A 26,002-nucleotide genomic window follows, 5' to 3' on the forward strand; every position below is an offset into this window, starting at 1 on the left:
ACGACAGAGGATGAGGTGGCTGGACAGGGTCATTGAAGCTACCAAAAATGAATCTGACCCAACTCTGGGAGGCAGTGGATGACAGGAGGGCCTGGCGTGCTCTGGTCCATGGGGTCACGAAGAGTCGGACATGACTTAACGACTAAGCAAAAAAAGGATAACTGAGTGTTTTAGGTCTCTGGCCATGGAGCCAGAGGTTGGGAGTTCAGTTCCCCACTGGTCCTCCTGGGAGTAGAGTTAGCCTGTGTGGCCTTGGGACAGCTGTGCAGTCCCAGGGTGAGCGCAGAAGAAAGGAATCATAAGACATAAGACATAAGAAATTTATTTGTCATTGCGCTCACAAGTGGGTGCAACGAAATGAGGTGCTCTTCCCCAAGGTAAAACTGGACAACACTACAAAAAAAAGTTAAAATATACACAACTTTCACCATCCAAATATAGATACCCCGTTTTCTCTCAGCAATTAAAATCCACCAAAAACCTATGGCCCCACATTTAAACTCAATACTGCACTTGGGTAAAAACTGTTCTTGAATCTGCTTGTCCTTGCTTTCAATACCCTGAATCTCCTTCCTGATGGTAATAGTTTAAAGAGCTGATATCCTGGATGAGAGGAGTCTTTCAGTATGTTAGATATCTTCCTCTTACATCTGTTCTTATACAATTCTTCCAAAGAGGGGAGTGAACAGCCAATGATGTTTTGGGCCGTCTTAATCACCCTTTGAATTGCCTTTTTCTCTGCCACTGTGCAGCTCGTGAACCATACACAGAGACAGTAGGATAATATGCTCTCAATCGAACTCCGATAGAAGGTGATCAACAAACTCTCAGTCAATTGTTGCTTTCTAAGAATCCTTAGAAAATACAACCGTTGTTGTGCCTTCCTGATTAACGCAGCAGTGTTTGCACTCCAAGTCAGGTCATTTGTTATGATAGTCCCAAGAAACTTACATTCAACCACCTGTTCCACACAAACTCCATCTATATACAGTGGCTGAATGTCTGCTCTTTTTTTCCTATAGTACACTATGAATTCCTTGGTTTTTTGGATGTTAAATAAAAGATTGTTTTTTTTGCACCAGCGGGATAGCTGTAATACCTCGTCCCGATACGCAGACTCATCATCCCCAGAGATAAGTCCTACTAGTGTAGTATCGTCTGCAAATTTGATAATCCTATTACTGGGATGGTTATTGGTGCAATCCGATGAATAAATGGAGAACAGTAGTGGACTAAGGACACAGCCTTGTGGAGTGCCAGTGCTGAGTATCTTGTCAGTAGAGATGTAGTCATTCAGTTTAACCCTTTGTGGACGATTTGTTAAAAAATCCAAAATCCACAGACAGATAGAATCTGGAAAATCAAGATCTTTAAGTTTGTCTATTAATCTGTGGGGTATAATGGTGTTAAAAGCAGAGCTAAAGTCCGCGAACAGCATTCTTACATAATTCCCTTGTGTTTCCAAGTGGGATAAAGCCATATAAAGCACAGTATTGATCGCATCCTCAGTTGATCTATTTTCTTTATAAGCAAACTGAAGCCCATCAAAGGGATGAGGAAGGCAGGAGATAATATATTTCCGAACTAACTGCTCAAAGCACTTCATTAAGATTGAAGTTAGTGCCACCGGCCTGTAGTCATTCGGACTGTTTGTAGGCAACTTTTTAGGCAGTGGAACGATGATGGAAGCCTTGAGACAGACGGGAACTGCGCATAGTGTCAGGGATCTATTAAAAATTACAGTCCATATCCCGGCTAGCTGATCAGCACAGTCTTTTACCACCCGACCAGGAATTAAGTCGGGTCCAGCTGCTTTTCTGGAGTTAACCATTTTCATAATCTGTCTCACATCCTGCTCATTCACAATGAAGGGGGGACTCTGCTGAGTAAATGATGGCAAATGAACAGTTTCAGTTTGATCGATCTCGAATCGAGCAAAAAAGTTGTTCAACTCCTCAGCCACCTCCACACCTCCGCCTGAGGAAACCTTTTTTGCTTTGTAGTTTGTTAGTTGTTGAACCCCCTGCCAAACTTGCCTCATGTTATTGCTGAGAAAGCAGTCTTCAATTCTCCTCTTGTATTCGGCCTTAGCTTGCTTAATGCCTCTCCTCAAATTCGTTCTTACTGCACTGTAGTCTAGATCATCCCCAGACTTAAAAGCCTTATTTCTAGCATACAACAGGCGTCTAACCTTCCCGGTCATCCAAGGTTTTTGATTGGGATAAACCCGGATACGTTTATCCACTGTGACCGTGTCAATACAGTGTGCCATATACCCTAACACTGCAGCTGTATGTTCTTCCAGATCAGGATGGTCAAAAATTTCCCAATTTGTTTGTTCAAAACAGTCCTTTAACTGCTCCATTGCTCCCTCCGGCCAGCTTTTCACTGTCTTGACTACTGGCCCTGACTGTTTTCTCAGAGGAATATACTCCGGAGCTAAAAACAGGGACATATGGTCAGACTGGCCCAAGTGTGGCAATTGTAATATCCTGTATCCATTTGCAATATTCGTGTAGACCTTATCTAAGGTGTTCAGCCCCCTAGTAGCACACCTTACATGTTGATGGAATTTGGGGAGGACTGCACGTAGATCTACATGATTGAAGTCTCCTGCAATAATGTATACAGCATCCGGAAATTTACTTTGCAAGTTGCCAATTTCATCGCCCAGATGACCCAGCGCCAAATCAGCATTTGCATCCGGCGGAATATAAACAACAAGAATAATAACAACGCTGAATTCCCGTGGAAGGTAAAAAGGTCTGCATTTAACAGACAGATATTCCAGCTCCAAAGAGCTATGACGTGTTATAATCTCTGAGTTTGTGCACCAGCTCTCTCTAACAAACACGCACAATCCTCCTCCTCTGCACTTCCCCACATTCCTGTCTCTGTCCAAACGATGTAATAAAAAACCTTCCATATCAATAACAGTGTTTGGAATAGTGGGGTTCAGCCAGGTTTCAGTGATTAACAGCACGCAACAAACCACTTCTGAGTTCTCTCTACCCCGAATGCTCTGAAAAGGGTCATCATAAGTCAGAAAGAATTGATTACACAGCACATGGTTATTATTAAATGAATTGGAGGGAACTTTCTGAAACCATAATTCTACCACTATGTCAAGGTAAGGTAAAGGTAAAGGTTCCCCTTGACATTTAGTCCAGTCATGTCCAACTCTAGGGTGTGGTGCTCATCATCGTAGAGCCAGCGTTTGTCCGAAGATAGTTTCCGTGGTCACGTGGCTAGCGCAACTAGAGACAGAATACTGTGACCTTCCCACCAAGGTGGTACCTATTTATCGACTCTCATTTTTACATGCTTTCGAACTGCTAGGTTGGCAGGAGCTGGGACAAGCGACAGGAGCTCACTCTGTCGCATGGCTTCGAACTTAACGACGGCTGGTCGTCTGACCTTGCAGCACAGACGCTTCTGCAGTTTAACCCGCAGTGCCACCACATCCCTCAAGGGTTAGGGTTAAAGTTAAAGTTACAGCTACCATTGGGCTGAATGTATATATCTCAGTGGGATCAATATATCTTGAACCCACTTAGAATTCCATGGTTGTCCTGGAATGAAACCAATCCACTAAGCATAATAGGACGTCATGTCTACTTCTTGATCTCATACTTCACTAAAAAGTGGAATAGAACCTTTTTTGTCTCAATACACTAATTATCAGTACAATAATTTTAAAAAATAATATTCCATTGCAAAATACAATAGATTTGTCAGGATAATTCAACCCAGCATGTTTAACTGCAAGAAGTGGCTGAAATCAGATGTAATCAGGAACATGACGTCCCTTCCGGTGGCCGTGGGCTAACATGTCAAGCTTGTAGGTATTGTTGTACAGCAAGATTCTGCAGCAAAATATGCCTTGAGGGGGGGTGACAGAATGCCCAGTCCTGATGCATAAGATTAAAGTAGTTCTAGAGAACGAGTACATAAGACTTTTTCCCCCCAATCCAATTAACGGAGATTGTACCAGAGATGGGCACAAACCAGTTTGTCCTGGTTTGTCCCAGTTCATAAAGGTGGCAGAATAGATGCTGCTGCTCTCCTCCCCCGCCTCCTCAGACAATCAGCCCCTCACCGGGCCCAGCTTGCTTGCTTGCGTTTCCCACCTCCTCGGCTAATCTCTCAATCAGGAGCAAGAGCCCAGACTTCTTGGCCCCACCCTTTTCTCTGATTGGCAGATCAGCCAAGAGGGCGGGGCAGAGAAGCCTGAGCTGCTGCCAGGACTGGAAGATCAGTTGAAGAGGTGCTGGAAGCTACCACTGCTGGGCCTGGTTGATTGATCCAGAGGAGGCAGGGAAGGGGAGCATGTTCATCCTCAATGAACTAGGAGGAACCAGGACAAACCAGTTCATGCCCATCTGTAGATTGTATCCATTGGTAGAGATATGTCCAAGAGTGGAAGAAATGGGAATGATTTGTCAAGGCACCTAAAGAAAATGGTATGAAGGCTTCTGGGCAGATGAAATGGCCGTCCTTGTCAAGGAAGTGATGTGGATTGAACAGCAGAGGGCTCTCCCATTCGTTCGGATCGTGGAGTGCAGAAGCCATGTTTGGAAAGATGACGCTGCCCTGGAATAGAAAAATGACCATTACCATATTTTTCCGTTTATAAGATGACCCAAAGTATAAGATGATTTTTCCCCCTTTTCTAACCCCAAATTAGAAAAAGCAAGGATGAAAGGGCTCCCTTTTCACTAAGCCCCGTGTCTTGGCAAAAGGCAAGGAAAGCAGCTGTAAAAGTGATTGCCACTTTTCCTTGCCTTTTCAGAAGGCACAGAGCCTAGCAAAAAGGAAGGAAGCAATCCCTCCCCTTCCTTTTTGCTAAGCCCCATGCCTTCGCAAAAGGCAGGGGTAAAGATCTGCCATCCGTGTATAAAACGACCCTCAGTTTTTTCTCAAATTATTTAAGCAAAACGTGTCATTTTATACACGGAAAAATACGGTATATCCTGCCTCTTATTCCAACTCCAGGAACATTGCACAAATGTTCATTGCAAAATAGGGGCATGAGACAGCCCGGCTTTGGACTGTTGGGGACAGGTAGATAAGTGGATAAGATGAAGAGGTGGTTCTGATGTCAGTGGGATGGCCATGATGCATTGGGATTCTGGCAACTTTAGTTCAAAACAAGCTGGAGGGCACCAGATTGCCTAGCACTGGTCTATGTAATCAGCAGGCTGGCAGTTTTGAACAGAGATGACTGTCCTGATCCATATCCTATATACTCTGGACTGTTCAGACTGTTCAGACATAAGACTTTGATGTTGGGAAAGTGTGAAGGCAAGAGGAGAAGGGGACGACCGAAGATGAGATGGTTGGACAGTGTCATCGAAGCAACCAACATGAATTTGACACAACTCCGGGAGGCGGTGGAGGATAGGAGGGCCTGGCGTGCTCTGGTCCATGGGGTCACGAAGAGTCGGACACGACTAAACGACTGAACAAAAGTTCAGACATAATAGGTAGAAACAGAATGGCTTCCCAATGACAGATATTAGGAACTGCAAGATAGCTCAGTGGTTTAAACTTGGGAGTTCAATTCCCTACCGTGCCTTCTTGATAGGGGTTGGGCCTTATGGAGTGGGTCCATAGGGCCCATTCCAGCTCTACAGTTCTAAAAGCAAATATGCTGCTTACATGCCACCCCATAGTGCTTAAAGCACTCTCTGATCTAATTATGCAGGGTACACATTGCTGTCCACCCACAGCAAGCTGGGTGCTCAATTTACCAACCTTGGAACGATGGAAGGTTGAGTGAACCTCGAGCCAGCTACCTAAGCCTGTCAGGATCAAACTCAGATAGTGAGCAGAATCTTGACTGTAGTTTTGCAGTTTAAACACTGCACCATGTGTGGAACTAATAAATTTGTACCAGCTGCTCTGGAACTAAGAGATTTGTACCAGTGTGAGCTGTCGTGGATCAAAACACACTTTGACGCACAACTTGAAAAAGATGAGTTCTTAAGGCCTGATTAAAAGCCTTCATCAATGGATCCAAACGTTGCTAAGCAATTTCATTGCAAAGCAATATTAAAAAGCCCATAGAAACACATTGAAACACCTTCAATGCGTTCCTGTGGGCTTAAAAACTCACCTTAAGAGAAAATCCTCCATAGCACCACCATTTTCGGTGCCTCTAAAGCGAGGAATCAGTCCCTGAAAACAGTGGGTGGCCATTTTGTTTTTCCGGTGGCCATTTTAAAACCGCCGATCAGCGGAGTGTTTCGCTGTGAATTCTGCCATGATATTTTAGATGCCAAAGTCTGCCATAACCATAGACCCATTGTTTTAATTTCCTATGGAAACTAATTAATGCTCTGGTGAGGAAGAAACCCGACAATTATAAACTGCCCCCAGGGTAGAAATGTTGATAGTTGGAAAACGGCATTGGAGGTCTCTGGTGGGTCTTGATACAAGAAACTACGAGGCCAAAGAGAATCATAGAATTGTGAAGTTGGAAGGGGCCTAAAAGGTCATCAAGTCCAACCCCCTGCTCAAGGCAGGAATACAATCAAAGCATATCTGTCGGATGATCATCTAAGTTTTTCTTGAATGCCTCCAGTGTTGGAAACCAGCCTGAACAAGCCTGTAACTCAAGTAATGAACTTGTATCTAATTATTATAAATACATTTACTGCGCACATTATAAACTGCTCTGTAATTTTTAGTGCTTTGGAATAATTAGCTTTTCCTCCAAAGCTGTAGTAATGATTAAACTACACCCTTTTAAATTGTGTCTGGAATTTTTCCCTACTCCAGAATGTGAAATATTCCAATACAAATGCCTTAATAATGCACAATGCAATTGTTTAATATTTGCAATGCTAGACTTGAAAAGAACTGAATATCAAAGAGGGGCCATAAATGATTACTGGGTGTGAAATGCAACCATCGATTTTAGGGCCTTGCATGAAACCTCTTTTACCATGGAGTAGTCTCCGTATTATAGCTCACATGTCTGAAGATGTGAACGATGTTCTGTGAAAGCTTACTTTAAAATATAGCAGTCAGTCTTTAAAATGCTGCAACATCTTTCTGTTTTTTCTTGTTGAAACCCTTGCACAGAATAACACGGCGACAGCTCTGCAGAATAATGTTAACAGCACCTTCAGTGCCTCAAAGTAATGAGTAACATGAGGAATTTCCTTTTTAAATGACTAGCTTGGTGATCTCCCTTTTCTGTGGCGTGAAGTCAGACCCTTGAGATCTGTTTACCCTTTTAAGATGATACTGACGGATCGTTGTGTCCTTCACGCATAACCTGGGCAAGCCGACAGCGATAATGTTGCTGAAGCGTTGCGCCTCATGAATCACAGCATTTGTGAAAGGCAGCTTCTTCCGATCCTCATAGCAGATAGTTTGTCTAGGAACCAGAGCCATGTCTATCTCCTTCTGGACTTTTGCTGAGGAGAAACAAGCAGAGTGTTCTTCAGGCATAGGATTCCATGGGCTCACTTTCTCTAGGGATGGGGGAATACCCAGATAGCTAATCCCAAAGATGTCACTCTAACATAGGGTTGCCAGATGTCAGGCAAAAGGAGGACATGTCCTCCTTTTTAGCCTAATGTCCTCCGTCAGGCAGGCAAAGATAAAATGTCAGGCTTTTGTATATTTTATGTTATCATTTTGGATGGGAGGGGGAAAGGTGGAAGGACCCCCTTCCCCCTGGCTTTCCCCTCCACCACCTGCCCGCCCACCCCCGGTATTTTGAAAAAAAACCTCCATTGAATTTATTTTTAATTTTTAACATGACTGTTTCTTGGTCGGTTCACTAAGAGACATTTATTGGCAGCTATTGTAATAAAATTGTATTGATTGTGGGTTTAATCTGGAACGATTCAAATGAAATATTCAATATGTCCTCCTTTGTCCTCCTTTTTGTCTTTCAATGTCCTCCTTTTAGTACCCGTGTATCTGGCAACCCTACTCTAACATAACTGCTCAGTCATCAAGTCCAGGGCGCCCATCACTGCTGATGCTAGAGCTCAGAGCCTCAGCAAGAATGTGTGTGTGTTGCTCTGTTTCTGGCATATCGTCACACAAATGTTGGGCCCATTGTGCCATTTGGAGCAAGGCAGGGAGTGATGCGCCAGCATTGCAACTTATGAGTAGACGTGGGGCTTTCAGATTATCTCCCTCTCTCTCCCACCCCCACCCCCCACTACAGCTACAAGAGTTCAGCAGAAATCAGACAGAATTCTGGTAGTTTTAGCCAAAGAATCCAAGTTTTCAGAAGAGTTTCAGGAAACACCTGATCTTTGCAAATGTTCTGCCTGTGGTAACAGCTATTAAGCATGGAGACTGACATAGGTGGAGCAAGCCACCAAAATCAAACTGCCTCATCCTCCAGCACTACTCCTCTGGGGATGTGTCTGCCCACCTGGAGACTCAGATAAGTACAGCCGTCCCCAAGACTTTGGCCACTGCCCAGAGATCAGCAATCCTACTTGCTTTTCCTCTTACCTTGGTGGTCCGGATAAAGCACCATATAGAGCAATGCCCAACAGAGGGTGGTACTGGACGTCTCGGTCCCACCCAAGAAAAGGTCAAATATACTCTGGATCATATTATTTTCGTCATAGGCTGGTTTGGGCTGGTCTTTGGTCTGTAGATTTAATAAAAACAAAGTGTCTTGTCAAACCGTTCGAGGTGCTTCTCGGCTTCAACCTAGAAAATGTCTAGGGTTTGAAGCCTGACGAATCCCTGTCCAGGAGAAAGCATTGTAACTGGGACTAACACCAGAGATGCTTGTTGCTTGCAAGCAACCCGGCGCAAATGACAGGAAGACAAATGAACACAGCTACTTGTGAATAGCCCCTGTGCTGCACAAATCACACCCTCTGTGCTTAGCACCTGCTCCATCCTTCTCAAGCCTCATCAGGAGGAACAGGGTAACAAGCAGTGAGAGGCTCCAGGAAACAGAAAAGATGACTGAAGATGAGTCACTCCTGTAGGATTAGGCATCCTTCAGTCTCGAGAGACTATTATTATTATTATTATTATTATTATTATTATTATTATTATTATTATTATTATTATTATTATTATTATTATTATTATTATTATTATTATTATTATTATTATTATTATTATTATTATTATTATTATTATTAATTTAATTTATATCCCGCCTATCTAGTCGTGGTGGACTACTCTAGGCGGCCAACAACAGAGATAAAATACAATAACATAAAACAGCATAATTACAACAACAATTAAAAATAGGGAGACAATAAAGGAGAGAAGAAAATCAAAAGTAATCTGGAGAGAAGGCCTGCCGAAACATCCAAGTCTTTAATAGGTTCTTAAAGGTGCCCAGCGAGGGAGCTCCGTGAATGCCAGGAGGTAAGTTATTCCAAAGGCGAGGAGCCACCGCCGAGAAGGCCCTATTTCTTGTTTTCTCTTTTCGGGCCTCCCTCAGCGTTAAGCTCCTCAGCCTCACCTCCTGGCTCGCTCGTGTGACCCGGGTAGAACTTGGTGGGAGTAGGCGTTCCTCCAGGTATCGAGGCCCTAAACCGTTTAGGGCTTTATACGTAAGCGTTAACACTTTGAAGTCGATGCGGAACCTGATGGGCAGCCAATGCAATGCGGCCAGAGTGGGTGAAATATGTTGGAATTTTTTCACTCCACTGAGTAATCTGGCCGCCGCATTCTGCACCACCTGTAATTTCCGCAGCAACCTCAAAGGAAGCCCCACGTAGAGCGCATTACAGTGGTCTAATCTTGAGATTACGAGCGCGTGTACTAAGATGGTGAGTGCCCCCACATCCAGGTAGGGCCGCAGCTGGGCTATCCGCCTGAGGTGAAAAAAGGCGGTGCGGACCACCGGCGCCACCTGTGACTCCATGGAGAGCACCGGGTCCAGATGGATCCCCAAGCTGCGTACACCATCCTTTGCAGGGAGAGTCACCCCCCCAAAAGAGAGGGAGTTTCCCAAATACCCAACTGTGGGAGGGCCCACCCTCAGTACTTCCGTCTTGTCCGGGTTCAGCCTAAGCCCGTTCTCCTGCATCCATTCCAGTATAGTCCCCAGGCAGCGCTGAAGGCACAGAATGGCTTCTCCTGCGGTTGGCGAAAAGGAAATGTAGAGCTGCGTGTTGTCCGCATACTGGTGACACGAAGCACCACACCCCCTGATGACCCCACCCAGCGGCCTCATATAGATGTTAAATAGCATTGGGGAGATAATCGACCCCTGTGGAACCCCACAACTGAGGCTCCACGGGGCCGAGACTCTCTCCCCAAGCTGAACTCTCTGGGGGCGGTCCTCCAAGAAGGAACGGAGCCAGGACAATGCCAGGCCACCTATTCCCAACTCGGAGAGCCTCCCCAGGAGGATACCGTGGTCAATGGTATCAAAGGCTATGATAACGTGCTCTAAATTGAGGTCTTGGAACAGTGTCTAGTGTGTGGCTGAGAAGGCCAGTTCGAGAGTGACCATCCCTTCCACACTGAAGACAAATACAATCTGTCCCTTGTCCAGCTCCCTGGTTTTGCTGCTTTCGGGACAGCCTCTTGGCCTCGGCCTGCTGGACAAGGGACTCTTCAAATTGGGAGAGGCTGTGATGCACCATCTGCCTCCAGGCTGAACACTCAGAGGTCCAGGTTTCCCATTTGTTGAAGTCCATTATTAAGGCCTTCAGGTCCCACTTGAATATCTCCTTGTATCACAGCTGGGGTCTCCCTCTGGGGTGATTTCCCTGCACTGATTCTCCATCCAGGAGATCTTTTGGAATCCGACCATCAGCCATTCTCACGACATGCCTGAGCCTGTAGGACTCAGACCTTAATGGGCGATCCACTCATCAGGGAATTGCATCCTCAACATCTTTTAGGAAAGTGCAATCTCAGGCTAAGGATGATGAGCCTACTAATCCAACAGCATCATTTCTAGTGAGACAGGTTGCTTAGGGCTAGGAACCTCTTCAACAATCCCCCTTCACTAACTCCTATGAAGACTATTTGCCCCATTCCTTCTTTTCGTCAGGGTAAGCTGCCTTCACACACGGAGACACCCCAGTAAAGACTTTTCAAGTCGTGTTAGATTCCTTGCCTCCTTCTCCCCCCCCCAGCAACACACCCTCTGTTTCCTGACAGCTCTCGCAGTCCCACCACCAGCATTCCTTGCTATGGCTCAGTGGCTTTCTGTGTCCCGTTTGCCTAGAAAGAGAGCAGATGATTTGGCCAACAGCCTTGAGCTGCGGCAGAAGGAGGCCGGGCCATCTACGCATGGCGACATTGACCCATTTCTCTCCTTGACCTGTCTGTGAAAGCGTGGGAATCTTTGGAGGGCTTCCCTCATTGGCTTCCCTCACAGAAAGGTTTCCTTCTCACAGACAGTAGGTCAACACAGGGACTGTACATTTTGCCCTGGTTGTCCAGTTCTGTAAGAACTGGAAAGAGAACTAGAGAGGGGTATGAACCAAAAATAGGAAACAGAAAAACGGATGAACTGGGCTGGTTCGTGATTCGCTTTATCATGAACCAATTTGGGGATCCTGTTTTGCCGAAGCAAAATGAGGCACCAAACATTTTTCCCCCCCAGGGCCCTTCATTTTGCTTCGGCCAAATGGATGCCTACTTCCCCCTTCCCACTGGCCCCATCGCCTTCCTACCTAGTCCTGCCATGGCCGCGGCTGCCAACGCCATCAGAGACATGAGGGCAGCTTCCCTCCCGGGAGCTAGGCCAGCTGCTCCTGCGCATGCCCTTGTAGCCCAGCAGATCGGGGCTCCCGGCAGGGAAGCTGACTGCCGCCTTCTGCGCATGTGCCCCCAGCCCCACTGATCAAGGCATTCAGTTTGGGGTTGGTCGGAGGTGCAGAAGACAGCACCCAAGCTCCTGGAAGGAAAGATGTACCACCGTCACTGGTGTCGAAGCGGTCGCAGGCCAGCGGTGGTGGGATAGTGGCAACGGGCAATGGCGCAATGATGGTGGCATGACAGGAGCAGGTAGCGCCCCCCCCCCCACTGGAAACCAACCAAAAACTAAACCATGAACTGGTTCATTTTTTCAGTTGTTTCCTGGTGGCTAACCACAAACTCTGAACCACATTTTTTCCAGGTTCATGCCTTTCTCTAAACAGGAAGCTAGATCAGATGATGGTTCAAAGGAGCACCAGGGCTGGCACTTCTGAAAGTGGAGAAAAGCAAACCAACTAATTATGACAAACCTACCTTGGGCCAACGCCCAAGTCAATGTTTTCCTGGTTATCCTAATTACTATGGCACAGTATCTCCCTTCTAATACTATGATACCTTTCATTGTATAGCCGCTGGTTTAGCTCAGTGATTTAGGTCTCTGCCTGTGGAGCCAGAGGTTGGGAGTTCGATTCCCCACTGGGCCTTCCTGATATGGGCTTGACACCGTGTTCCATAAGGTCCCTCTACCGCTGCAGTTTTAAGATTATTATACAGTGGTGCCCCACATGACGACGATAATCCGTCCCATTGAAATCGCTGTTTAGCGAAATCATCATCATGTGAAATCTGTTTCCTCATTGGAATGCATTGAAAACCATTTAATGCGTTCCAATGGGGAAAATACCTCGTCGTCCAGCAAAGATCGCCCATAGGGAAGCCATTTTGTGAGCGCCAATCAGCTGTAAAAATGGCTGTCTTGCGAAGCATGGGTCTGGAAAACACACGGCAGCCATTTTGTGAAGCCGACGATCAGCTGTAAAAATCGTCTTGCGAACAAACGGTCCGCGAAGCATGGACCAAATCAATGTCCAGCGAAAATCCCCCATTGGAATGACTGTTTTGTGAATCGCTATAGCGATCACAAAAAGTCATCGTTATGCAAATTTGTTGTTTAGTGGGGTCATCGCCTTGCGTGGTACCACTGTAATAGGTCCTCAGGATAGTTATGGTCATCATAAACAGATCATCTACCTACTTTCTCCATTTGAGCCAGGTAAAAATCAATGAAGTCTTGAGGGTCATCCGGAACCCCTGCATCCTGGTGTTTAGCGATCTCCTTTTTTATGAATGAACACACAAAGTCCCGGGCAGACAAGGCCTTTTGGTGGGGTCCTGGCAGATGACGCATCAACCAAGGGAAAACATCATACATCTGGGAAAGAGACAGATCAGAGACATGGAAAGGATGAGGTCCTTGAGATGTCACACATGGGACTCATAGAATCACCTTCACATAAAGGGATACTCCAGTTATCTTTGCCCTGGAGTGCTGGCGTGGATCTTTCAAATGATTATCCAGCTCTCTCCTCTGGGAGGCCTGCCAGACCGAAATATATTTTAATTGTAAGGTAAGTTAAGGCTGTTCCAGAAATCAGCTACGAGATAGTGAGCTCAGGTAGTGTGCTGGGTGCTATTATTCTGTGAAAGAAGTTTTAATTTGCTATTTCATAATATTACTGCCTTCCAGGTAGTAATTACTTTTCAGGCTGGGTGGCTGTTTTATTGTCTGTCACACTACAGTCTTGAAAGCCGGCAGACTTTCAACAATGATGAAGAGGTTCCAGCTGAAAGGAAGGAGACATTTTAATATACATCAGCCAGAGATTGTGTTTTTTTTTTACATATGGAAGTCAAGTCCTGCATAACACTTACATAAATTGTGTTACATGGCAATGTCTATTGTTTAAGTTCTTAATAGTCAGATAAACATAACCTATTTTTTTTCTGTTTCCAATTTCACATCTTGTATCGTATCTTGTTTTAGCATCAACTACGTGCTGGGAAGTGAAAGGATTGGAAAAGATTGTCAACAGTAAGGCTTAGAGATGGGGGTATTCCTATTTGTATATGAATACGAATATTTGCACAGGTGGCGTTAACAAGGGTCCACTCACTGATCCACCGCGGACGCGGACTGCACGATTCTACCAGTGGCTCTGCAGCACACAATCTGCTCACCACGCTTCAACCTTGCAGCGAGGATGGTGCTCCCACCTGCTGCCAGGAGCGGTGAGCAGATCGGATGCTGCAGAGCCACTGGTAGAATCGTGCAGTCCATGTCCGCGGTGGATCAGTGAGTGGGGCTGGACCCTCCGTAATGCCACGTGTAACACCACCTGTGTGGGGATATTCATGTTCATATACGAATACCCCTATCTCTAGTAAGGATGTGTCACAAGAGACCGAGACCGAGATCACTGGAATACAATGATAAAGAGGCAACCCAAAAAAATTGCTTTACAGTGGTGCCTCGCATTACAACATTAATTCGTTCCAGCGAAATCGCTGTAGAACGAAAATGTCGTAATGAGAAAATAAAAAACCCATTGAAACGCATTAAAACCCATTTAATGCATTCCAATGGGCTAAAAACTCACCGTCCAGTGAAGATCCTCCATAGGGCAGCCATTTTCAGTGGCTGTCTTGTGACAAATCCATCCCAGAAAACAGCAGGGAGCCATTTTATTTACCCATCGGCCATTTTGAAACCGCCGATCAGCTGTAGGAAAATCATCGTTTTGCGAAGAATCGGTTCCTGAAGCAGGAAACCAATCATCGCAAAGTGAAAAAAGCCTATTCAGACCATTGTTTTGTTATCGCAAAAGCGGTTGCAAAAACATCATTGTAATGCGGTTTCGTCGCAATGCAGGGCAATCGTAAAGCGGGCCACGACTGTACTCACAACTTGTGTGGCACTGCCACCGATTTTAAATATAGGATCCATGGCTTCCAGCAGTTGATGAAAAGTCTCATCCTTCGTGGAGAAGCGATGCCCAAAGACCACAGCACAAATCACATTTGAAACAGCAAGGCTGAGTGCAAAAGAAGGATTCATGGGTTTTCCTGCAGAGGGAGATATTGGTGATGATAGTAAGCTTAAATGTAAGATAGGGTCAATGAATGAGACCCTGCAGTCCAGGATGTCTCTGGTGCAAATATTTTGAAAGAGGCAGCCTGCTACCAGCAAGGGAGCGCCACCTCTACCCTCAATTTTGGGATGAGGCAACCTTCTGCTCATCCACGCACGGCTGCTCCAATTTTTTAACAGCCATGAACTCAGGTTGTTCAGACTGTTGTCTGGGTGCTTCATCCTGTCTACCCCATTTCCTCTTAAATATAGAGAGGATGGTGGTGTATCTTTTAAATCTGACAGAGCAGTGACTGAGGACAGAACAGTGTTTCTCAGCTCATGCATAACTGCTACAGTAAGCAACAGCTGTGTGGCCACCTCTTTTCTCACTAGTATTTTTTAGCAATGCAGAATATTTATTTATTCATTCATTTATTCATTTATTCTTTTATTCATTCATTCATTCCTTGGACTTATCTCCCACCCATCTAATGGCGGCTTACAGAAAAATGTGCAACAGGGTTGCACAAAATAATGTTTGTTAAGATAAAAACAGTAACAAAATAAGAAGCCAAGTATCATAAACATAAATGAATAACACATAATAAACCGCCCCAGGAGGGTGAGACCACATCAACTAAAATTTACACAAAAAGGTTTGAAATGTCTCTCATGAGGGAAAAAATGGACCCAAACGCCTATTTAAACAGCACTGTTTTCATTTGTTTCTTGAAGAGGTTGGCCCCCATCTGCAGGCAGCGAATTGGATAATGTTGCGGCCACCGCCGAAAAGGCCTGGTTCGTGGTGGATGTTTTACAGGTCTCCCTCGAGTGGCCACCCACAAGAACACAGCCTGAGATGATCAGGTGGCAGAGTAGTAGATCTTAGAAATAGGTAAAAGTAAAGGTTCCCCTTGACATTTGGTCCAGTCGTGTCCGACTCGAGGGCGCAGTTCTCGTCCCGTCTGTGCCCTCGCAGAAGCCTCTGTGCTGCAAGGTCAGAAGACCAGCCATCGTAAGATCAAATCCATGTGATGGAGTGAGCTCCCATCGCTTGTCCCAGCTCCTGCCAACCTAGCTGTTCAAAAGCATGTAAAATGCGAGTCGATAAATAGGTACCACCTCAGTGGGAAGGTCATGGAGTTCTGTGTCTAATTGCACTGGCCACATGACCACGGAAATGGTCTTCGGACAAACACTGGCTCTACGGCTTGGAAACAGGGATGAGCACCACCCCCTAGAGTCAGACACGACTGGATTAAATATCAAGGGGAACCTTTACCTACACCTACCTGTTCCCTATATTTAGATTGAGGTGGAAGCTTCCATCAGCACCAATGACAAATCTCAGCCTTGGCTTGGAGATGGGACATAATTTTCTAGCCCTCCACCTTAGTTCCTAGGTTCCCTTGAGGTTTAGCAACAATTACTATAGTTCCAGTAGGCTGTGCAATTACATTTTAGAGATACCTCCTCCATCAAGAGAGGATAATGATCCCACAGACATTTACATAGCCCAGATAACATCAGCCTGTTTTGACATTTCACTTGAATCGTGGGATGTCTCAACTAGCTTACACAACCAGGCTTCGAACAACAATGATGGGACACCAAAACATTTTCATAGAGTTATGTGGTAAGAGAAACCGGGAGGCACTTTCCTGCGTTAATCTGCTGAGCGATCATGTGACTTGCACTGAGCCAAAATCAGCAGGCATCTAAGAAAAGCCACTGGCTAAACCTGTTCTTATTATTTTTAAAAACTGGTGCAAAAAGGCCCTTGCGTTTGGTTAAGAGTGTGGGAGATGATTTTAGAAGGGGAACACCAACTGAAATGGCAATTAAAAAAATAACATGTTTCCCACAAGACTTTTCTTTTCTTTTTGTTAAAAGCTTTTTTTTAAGGCAACTGTCTTGGGGAAGATGGATCAAAGGAATGCATGCGGTGTGCCAGGGTTAAGTTGAGCAGATGAGTGGTCCTCAGTTCCATAGAACTTGCCTATCCCAAGTTAGAGTAACTGGTTAAGGTTAGAGAGGTTCATGTTGGCATTCGGCTGTGAAGCACATTGGGTGACCTCAGAAGTCTCTCAAACCTTGCCTGCCTCTCAGGGCTGTTAGGAAGACATTTTGGTCAGGAATGAAGGAAAACATCTAGGCTATCCTTGAGCTTTCTGCCTGCAGACATTTTCTGTACGTCTTCACAGTACCTTTGGTTTCTCGGAAGGTTTCCACCAGGTGGTGAGCCTCCTCTTGTATCTGATACTCCATACTTCTCTTCCCCAGACCCAAGCTCTTCAGAGTCATCAAGGAAAACCGCCTCTGGTGTTTCCACGTGTTGCCAGTGGACAGCAAAATCCCTGAAACCATCAAATATCCACTACTGTGAAGGTTACATCAATTACTGATTTTCATTGTCAATGTAAAACCCATGTCTCAGAATAGCAATATAAGTGATTCACTGCAATAGCGATATAGCGATAGAAGTGATTCGCTGCAATAGCAGTACAGTGGTGCCTCGCTTAGCGATGTTAATTCGTTCCGCAAAAATCACTGCAGAACAAAAATGTCACTAAGCGATATTAAAAAGCCCATAGAAATGCATTAAAACGCGATTAATGCGTTCCTATGGACATAAAATTTTCCTTTAAGCGAAGATCCTCCATAGCGCCGCCATTTTCAGTGCCTCTAAAGTGAGGAATCCATCCCTAAACACAGCGGGCAGCCATTTTGTTTACCCGGTGGCCATTCTGAAACTGCCGATCAGCTGTGTGAAAATGAGTGCTTTGTGTTGATCACTTCCCTGCGAGCATCACAAAGCGAAAATAGCCCATAGGGACCATCATAAAGCGATCGCTTTTGCAATGGCAAAAAGTCCATCGCAAAGCGATTTCTTCACTAAGCGGAGCGATCACTATGCGCCACTGTATAGCGATAGAAGTGATTCGCTGCAATGATTCCTACTAGAAACGGGCACTTAGCATGGTTCAGCATTTTGGTGTGGTTGTGTGAATTGGGCCCACAAGTGTTGCACAGGCACCCTGAATTCCACACCCTGCCTCGTTTCACAGACGCCATGTCAGAAGCTAAACCACACTGGCTCTCAGGCTTCCCTGCCCCACTTCCTCCTCTGAGTGGGTGCCTGCAGAATGAAGCAGGGTGTGGAATTTGTGGCACCCAGTTGCACATGTGGACCTACTTTGGTAAACTGTACTGAACCATAAGTGTCCATCTCTAATCCCTACCACCATGAGGAATCTCCTAAGAAAGGACATTAGCTCTGCAGCAGATACCCTGTTCCCCCGGAAATAAGACCTAACCTGAAAATAAGCCCTAGTATGATTTTTCAGGATGCTCGTAATATAAGCCCTACCCCAAAAAATAAGCCCCAGTTAACCCACTGAAAACATGAAAACCCACCCTTCACTATTGTGCAGCAACCAGAAGACGATGACATGACTATATTTGAATAAATGTAGATTGTGGTACATGAAAAAAATAAAGCATCCCCTGAAAATAAGCCCTACTGCATTTTTGGAGCAAAAATTAATATACCTTAACTTATTTTCAGGGAAACACGATAGAAAGGTGTCCCTTCTTCCAGTTCCATGGAAAAAGAAAACATACCCCTCAAAGCAAATTTTCTTACCCAACAAAACTCAAAATGTGAGTGTTTTCTTCCTCAGTTACCCCAGAATCAGGATGGAACGGTCCATTTCACAAAGACAATTTTCCTTGCTAAGTTTCATGTTGACAGATTACGGTATGTTATAGGGCGCTATCTGGATTTGTCAGTGAGTTGGGTACCTGGCTAGGAGTTCAGTTTCCCACTCTGCCTTTGGGGAAAGAGCCAGCCTGGGTGGCCTTGGGCAAGCTGCACAGTCCCAGGGCACCCCCAGAAGATGGAGATGGGACGCCATTTCTGAGTACTCTACACTGAAAAAAAGCCTGAACATTTCACCATGAGTCAGAATTAACTTGACAGCACACTATCATCAAGATGTAATAAGAGCCTAAATGCAGTGCTAGTCCTGATTAAAGCAGGCTCACTGAATTGTTTGGGTTTACATAAGGTCTGACGTTGCTTTCCGCAAGTAATTCAGCAATTCTAATCTGGCTGGGACTAACGACCGGATTTAAGATTGTGGTTTGTTCTTCTGTGTTATGTGTCATCAAATCATTTTCAATTTAGGGCAACACTAATAAGGCTCTTGAAGTATGTGAGGTGTTCAAAGAGTGATTTACCACTGCCATTCAGCACTGAGTTTCTGTAACTGAGGATTTCAACCCAGATTGTTAGAGTCCTAGTCTGACACCCTCACAACTAAACACTGGTTCTCATTTCTGGAAAGGCAGAACAACTGAAAATAAATTGGACTCAGTGATCCATCGGATCCCTTCCAGCTCAGTAGTTCTTAGGTGGTTAAATTCCATCTTATTTATGTAGCAACTGTTGCTACAGTAGGTAGGGGTATCCAAAAAAGAGGAAGGAAGAAGTTTATTCCCTCCCCCATAAATTCTACATCTATTTATTATAATAATGTACACAGACACACCCTGAGCACTCACTGGAAGGACAAATCCTGAAGCTGAGGCTCCAAACCTTTGGCCATCTCATGAGAAGAGAAGACTCCCTGGAAAAGACCCTGATGTTGGGAAAGTGTGAAGGCAAGAGGCGAAGGGGACGACAGAGGACGAGACAGATGGACAGAGTCATCGAAGTGACCAAAATGACTTTGACCCAACTCCAGGAGGCAGTGGAAGACAGGAGGCCCTGGCATGCTCTGGTTCATGGGGTCACGAAGAGTCGGACATGATTTTACGACTAAACAACAACAACAACAACACAGAGACACACACTGTTATGGTGGAGCATGCCGTGAACATGAGTTATGCAAGGATAATCTTACCCTTATTATTTGCCAGAGCTCTAAAGAATGGGGGCACTGGCCGTCCCGCAACATCTTCTGGGTGGGTGGTGAGACCATCCTTCACTGCTTGGAATCCATTCAGTATAATCACAGGGCTTGACCCAATCCATAATGTATAGATGTCCCCATAGGATTTGGCAAACTGTAAGGAAATATCAGGAAAACCACCTCAGTGGTGATGCTCATCTTTCTTTCTCCCCTACCTCCCCTAGACAACTTGCCATTTCCAAACTTGCAGGCTGCTGCTGCTCTCACCCCAGATATTCAAGTGAGTCCTCAGACCTAACTATGGCTGATTTTGAGTCCCATGCAGATCAAGAACAGCGGGCTCAGGAAGGGCCTATTCTCAGTCATCCCAGAGTACAGGACACATAATAATGGGCTCAAGCTACAGGAGGCCAGATTTGGGATGAATAGCAGGAAAAACGTCTTAACTGTTGGAGCAGTACGACAGTGGAGCCCATGATCTTGGGAGGTGGTGAGCGCTCCAACGCTGGAGGCATTTAAGAGAAAATTGGGCCGCCGTCTTGTCAGATCGGCTTTGATATGGATTCCTGCCATTGAGCAGGGGGCTGGACTCGATGGCCTTATAAGCTCCTTCCAACTCAATTATTCTATGATTCTAAAGAGGGGAGCCAGCCTCAGGTGAAAGTCACCTGGTGAAAGACAAGGGGTCTGGAGTTACTTTACAGGTAAGAACCCTAAAAGGGGTGATGGAGGAGAACGGAGGGACGGCTCAAGTCCTGGGGGCATATACGCCATTCCTCCTCTGAGCCCTCACCTTTGGTCCCCTATGGCGACTTCCTTTGAAAGAGACCAAATAAATATTCAAGGGCAAACCCCCAAGCCTGTTGTACCCCCTTCCCTTCCTCCAATAAACCCTGTTGCTGCTGAGCCAGACTGTGTGGAGTCAACAGATATGGGAATGGAGGAGGGTTCACCCAACAACAACCCTACATTGGGGGTGGGTGAGTCGTACACCATGCACGATGGCCCATCAGGAGCCCAACGAACCTCCTTTGTGACTTGCTCTGGCATGCAAAAACAGGTGCTCGTGTACACAGTCATTCAGGACGCAGCACAAAGCATGCGGGGAGCCTTGTATTTCCCTTGGTTCAGCACCAAGTGCTTCACCCAGTGGTTAATCTCACTGCTTGCATGTTGCCAAAAAAAATTAAATGCATTGTTGCAAAAGAGAACATGCATGTGCAGAATAGGTATAGTATGTAGGCATCGTATAGGTATAGTATGTGGGCATCGTTCAGTCTCGAGAGAGTAGGGTAACATGCTCTGAATACAAGGTCTTGGAACAGCATCTCATGTGGCTGAGAAGGCCAATTCGAGAGTGACCATCCCTTCCACCCTGAAGACAAATCCAATCTGTCCCCTGTCCAGCTCCCTGGCTGGTTTCGGGACTGCCTCTTTGCCTTGGCCTGCTGGACAAGGGTCTCTTCAAATTGGGAGAGGCCATGATGCACCGCCTGCCTCCAGGTTGAACGCTCAAATGTCAGGGTTTCCCATCTGTAGAGGACCATTCCTAAGGCCTTCAGATCCCGCTTGCAGATGTCCTTGTATCGCAGCTGTGGTCTACCTCTGGGGTAATTTCCCTGCACTAATTCTCTATACAGGAGATCTTTTGGAATCCAACCATCGGCCATTCTATATGTATAGATGCACATGCACAGAATATGTATAGATGCACATGCACAGAATATGTATAGATGCACATGCACATGTGTATATATGAATATGTATTGATGCGCATGTGTATAAGACCATGGATATGGCATCAGCAGGGAAGAAGGATAGTTACTGTTGATGAATGCATTCAAGGCCTCTTTTTTTCCTTGGGAGGGACTCTCTCTTTAAACTGGGTTTAGACTAGAGAGCCCTTCATACAGGGAAGATGCATTCCTGAAGTGTCAGACTCAGAACTTAGATGTAACTTGTTACTTCTTCCAACACATTACGTCAATAACAGATTTGTTTTAGCAGCAATCATTATCATCCTCATTGTCGTCATCATCAGCAGCAGCATCTTAGAACTGCAGAGCTGGAAAGGGCCCTGTGGGGTCATCAAGTCCAGCCCCTATCAAGGAGGCCCAGTGGGGAAAATCAAACTCCCAACATCTGGCTCTGCAACCAGATGCCTAAACCACTGAGCTATCCAGCAGGAAGGGAGTTACTGTAGAGTACTTTCATGTATGGTGTCATCATCCCCTGGAGACCCAATATGGAAAAGGGGCTGTTGGACTTGATTAGAATGGAGCGAAGGTTTGGGTGTTACTGTTGACCGTTTCATTGGGACCCTAGGAAACACTCGCTGAGCTCATGCTAGTAGAATCGAGCCCGTGTACAACCAAATCTGCCCTCAGTGATCAAGGGGCACCTCCAAAACTCAAAATGGCAGAGAACGTAATGTAAATCCGTAGCCGAGGAGGAGAGGAGCGTGCACCAGCTGGTGAGTGGGGGGAATCCAGCTCGGAGGGCAGGAAAGGGGAATGTGTGGCCCCCGTGGTGACACCTGTACGAACTGGCACGAACCTCTGAACCAAAGTTCGTGCCCATCTCTTCTTTCTGCATTGTTATCCCTATATGTAGTTTACTTTTTCATTTTACATTCTTAGACCCTCTTGCTGTAGTTTAGCCAAGTTAAACCCAGGATGAAGCTGGGGCCCCTTTGAAGCGTCGTCCAGAGCCAATGTTCCTCCTTTCTGTTAAGATACGGGAGTTGATCTCCTGCAAGGTGCAATTAGCCAGGGAAAATCTAAAGATTGTATGCAAGGACTTCTAAGACCATTAGATAACAATAATAACCCACACACCTTTTCATATCTTCCACCCCATTCAATACGCTACATATTTTGTTTCACCTTTCTATCTTGGGGTTCATCTATTCTCTTGATTGGAGAAGACCCTTCTGACATGATGGTTGGGGGCAGTCATATGGAAGAAGATAGAAGGGACTTGTAAGTACATGATAGGCAGATTTTTTTTCTTTCTTTCTAATCATCTTTTTCCTTCCTGTAACTTTCTATTCTTAAGCTGCCCGTATTTCTGTATTTTTGCTACGTTCTGAATAAATTAGTTTGACCACCATGTATTTTGCCGCTGATCCCACTGGGCCACAGCACTAGGGTGGCTGACCCTAACCATAGCATAATTTGCTAATCTGGTAGATTTCTTATACTACTGAGATCAGATTAGATCAAATTAAACTGGTGTATCCTTGGCTGTGATTTCCAGGGTTCATGGTTGCTTTCAAAAGCAGGGCAACCCTATTTCTTCATTCTGGCCCAGTCTCACTGCTGCCATAGCCCAAAGAAGACTCCCTGGAAAAGACCATGATGTTGGGAAAGTGTGAAGGCAAGAGGAGAAGGGGACGACAGAGGACGAGATGGATGGACAGGGTCATCGAAGCGACCAACATGATTTTGACCAAACTCCGGGAAGGCAGTGGAAGACAGGAGAGCCTGGCGTGCTCTGGTCCACGGGGCCACGAAGAGTCGGGCATGACTAAACAACTGAAACAACCCTTGACTCAGCCATGCCTAGTTTTTTCTTTTTCTGTGCCTGAGATGTCTCTTAGCATAAAATGCCTATTAGCATTTTATGCCTGAATTAGTCTTTTTAAAGGAAGGTTCCACTTATAATGATGTCAATAGTATTGAACAAATTCTTGCTGGAACTCCAAAGGGATGTATTTCAGCAATATTATTTTATAAAGTGCCTTTCAGGATAGGTAAGGGTGTAACTACATGGCAGTTTATCCCGTAGTTTGGTCCGCTCTGGCCATGGGCTGTTTCACTCCTTTTCCAGGCAGCCACATGACAATAAGTACCAGCATGAACAAGCTCGTACCCATCCTACCTGCATCTTTTTGGCTCCCTGTCAGGATTTACTCTATTTTAGATGCAGGTAGGATCACTCTGTTTCGTTTTGGTTGCAGCATGTGCAGTCACTAGAATCAAGTCAAGAAGGATGGCTTGATGCTTTCGATTTCCCATCTGCTTTTAATTTCCCACTATCATTAAGTGGCTTAAGCAGACAAATTAGCCTTTTAATGATAGTGGGAAATTAAAATCTTCCTCTGCTTCTCCATGGAGGGGGAGAAAAAGGAAGCAAAGGTTGTGGGGGAGGAGTTTAAGCCTATTACACCAGCATTGGTACACTGTACCTTTTTTGGGGTGGGTGGGAATGAAAACTTCCTCCCAGAAAGATGAGACAGGATAAATTGAAGAGGTGTATTTTTGTTTGTTTTTGTGAGGAAGAAGTAGGAAAAGCATCAAAGAGTGAGCCATCCCCTCAACCATCCGAGATAGATCAAGAGATAAAGCCTGAAAGGGAGTTAGGAGCAAGACGTAAAGAAAAGCAAATAACAGATGCGCGCGCCAAGGAAGAGAGAAAGATCCGCGAGGCTGAGATAGGAGAGTGGGAAGGCGGAGGAAAGCGCGAGGAGGAGAAACGGAAGAAACGGTCAGAGGCGGCAGTGGAGAGAGAAAAGCGAGATTGGAGCAGTAACAGGGAGAGTGTAGATGTATTTTGACAACAGAAGAAGGGAATAGATCAAAGGAGACAGAGAAAGTGACCGTGGTAAAAAAGAAAGTGACTGAAGAACCAGATGAGTAGGGGCAAGTGTTCTCAGTCCCACAGAAAAGACCGGCCGAGGGCGATATCAATGAAGAATACAGAGATCCAGCTAAAGGAAAGTTTAGACCAATAATACCCAGTCTTAGCCCTGAAGAATGGACAGTTGTGGTATATCACAGGGCTCACGGTCCAGAGAAAATGGTATATCAATTCGATCCGGAAGTAGAGAAAGAGCTGTTGAAAGAGGGGAATTGGGCCCGCCATCCCTGTTGCGGGACCCTATGTGTGGTCTGCGACGGATTCATGAGAATGCCAACCGAGAAAGAGAAAACTGCGAAAACTTACTATTAAAAGATTTACCTGTTGAGAAATCGTTAGCCTGGTTTTGGGACGATTCTCCACCCGATTTGACATTACAGAAACCAGTTGAAGTTGAAGAACGAGTCAATACAAATTATGTTTAAAAAATGCTTTATTTCATAATCCTGAAGCCTCTTTCGTCTTTCCTGAAGTAGAATATTCTAAGAATAGTGCAGAACCCCACACACACACATTGGCGCCCAACCTGGGGCTGGTTCGGAAGCACCAACCGAAATGGAAGAAAATTTAAAACAAATAATAACACGACAAGAGAAAATGATAAAATTCTTAGCAGAGCAACAAAACTTTATTTTATCGCAGTTGGCAAAAAACCGTGAAAAGAAGACGGCAGTAAACAAAGACATTTTAAAGAACCATTGGGTGGTGGGTCCAGCTCCAATTAGACTACAGAAGATGACAGCTGAAGATGATCCCGAAGCTTACTTAAATACTTTTGAAAGAGTCGCATTGGCGGCAGGGTGGCCGAAAGAACAGTGGACTCTAATTCTTACTCCCTGTCTATCTGGTAATTTGCAAGAAATAATTGACACATTATCTCCAGCAGAGGCTATGCAATATAATAAAGTGAAATCTACTATTTTACAAACATTGAATCTAACCGAAGAGGCTTATCGCAAAAAATTTAGAAATTTAAAGATGAAACCTGGTTTACATCCTCGTACTTTGGTGCAGAAAATGAAAGCGAACTTATTAAGATGGCTAAGGCCAGAAGAGAAAACCAAGGAACAAATCTTAAACCAGATGGTTATGGAGCAGCTTATCACAACGCTTAATACTAACATGAGGGCTTGGGTACAAAGAAACCACCCATGTGATTTGGAAGCAGCGATCCAATTGGTTGAAGATTTTTGTATTGCCGACGAAGGAACACGTGAAGGTAGCTGGGCAAATCAGGAGAGGTTGAAAGTGAGAGAGAAGATGGCGTCTGAAAGTAAGTGCTGCGCAACACACAGGAGGATCAGGAAAAGAAGTTAAAATGGAAGGGAATAAACCTGGCGGCAGCAAGCATAGAATTATGGAAGCCTACCACAACTGGAAGGAACAACGCGAGTTCAAGGGGACTTGTTTCCGGTGTGGAGCTGACGGTCATCAAAAGAAAAATTGCCCTGGAGTCGATTGCTCCTGGGTCAAACAATGGAGCCAGGTGACTGGGGGAAGTGTGGGTTTTAATAAAGAATGGGAAATAGAGGTGTCAGTTAATGGAGAATGGAAGAAAGCCCTGATTGACTCTGGAAGCGGTAAAACTCTTGTAAAAAGATTGAATGGGGCTGGCGCGGATGGAGAAATGAAAATAAGATGTATTCACGGA

General features: G+C 45.3%; 1 protein-coding gene across 1 annotated transcript in view; it reads right to left on the reverse strand.

Annotated features, from left to right (window-relative positions):
* The window catches only part of LOC110088872 (cytochrome P450 2J4), a 37,550-nt gene that overhangs the window by 2,595 nt on the left and 8,953 nt on the right, over nucleotides 1-26,002 (reverse strand). Inside the window, exons 2-8 of the mRNA XM_020811486.3 lie at nucleotides 19,702-19,864; nucleotides 17,002-17,151; nucleotides 14,627-14,787; nucleotides 12,920-13,096; nucleotides 8,488-8,629; nucleotides 7,240-7,427; nucleotides 4,452-4,593 (exon numbers count right to left, since the gene is read on the reverse strand). Of these exons, the coding sequence (XP_020667145.3) occupies nucleotides 4,452-4,593; nucleotides 7,240-7,427; nucleotides 8,488-8,629; nucleotides 12,920-13,096; nucleotides 14,627-14,787; nucleotides 17,002-17,151; nucleotides 19,702-19,864 (1,123 nt within the window). The remainder of the gene's footprint in view (nucleotides 1-4,451; nucleotides 4,594-7,239; nucleotides 7,428-8,487; nucleotides 8,630-12,919; nucleotides 13,097-14,626; nucleotides 14,788-17,001; nucleotides 17,152-19,701; nucleotides 19,865-26,002) is intronic.

The sequence above is a fragment of the Pogona vitticeps genome, chromosome 3 (assembly GCF_051106095.1).
Source record: "Pogona vitticeps strain Pit_001003342236 chromosome 3, PviZW2.1, whole genome shotgun sequence".
Taxonomy (NCBI): Eukaryota; Metazoa; Chordata; class Lepidosauria; order Squamata; family Agamidae; genus Pogona; species Pogona vitticeps.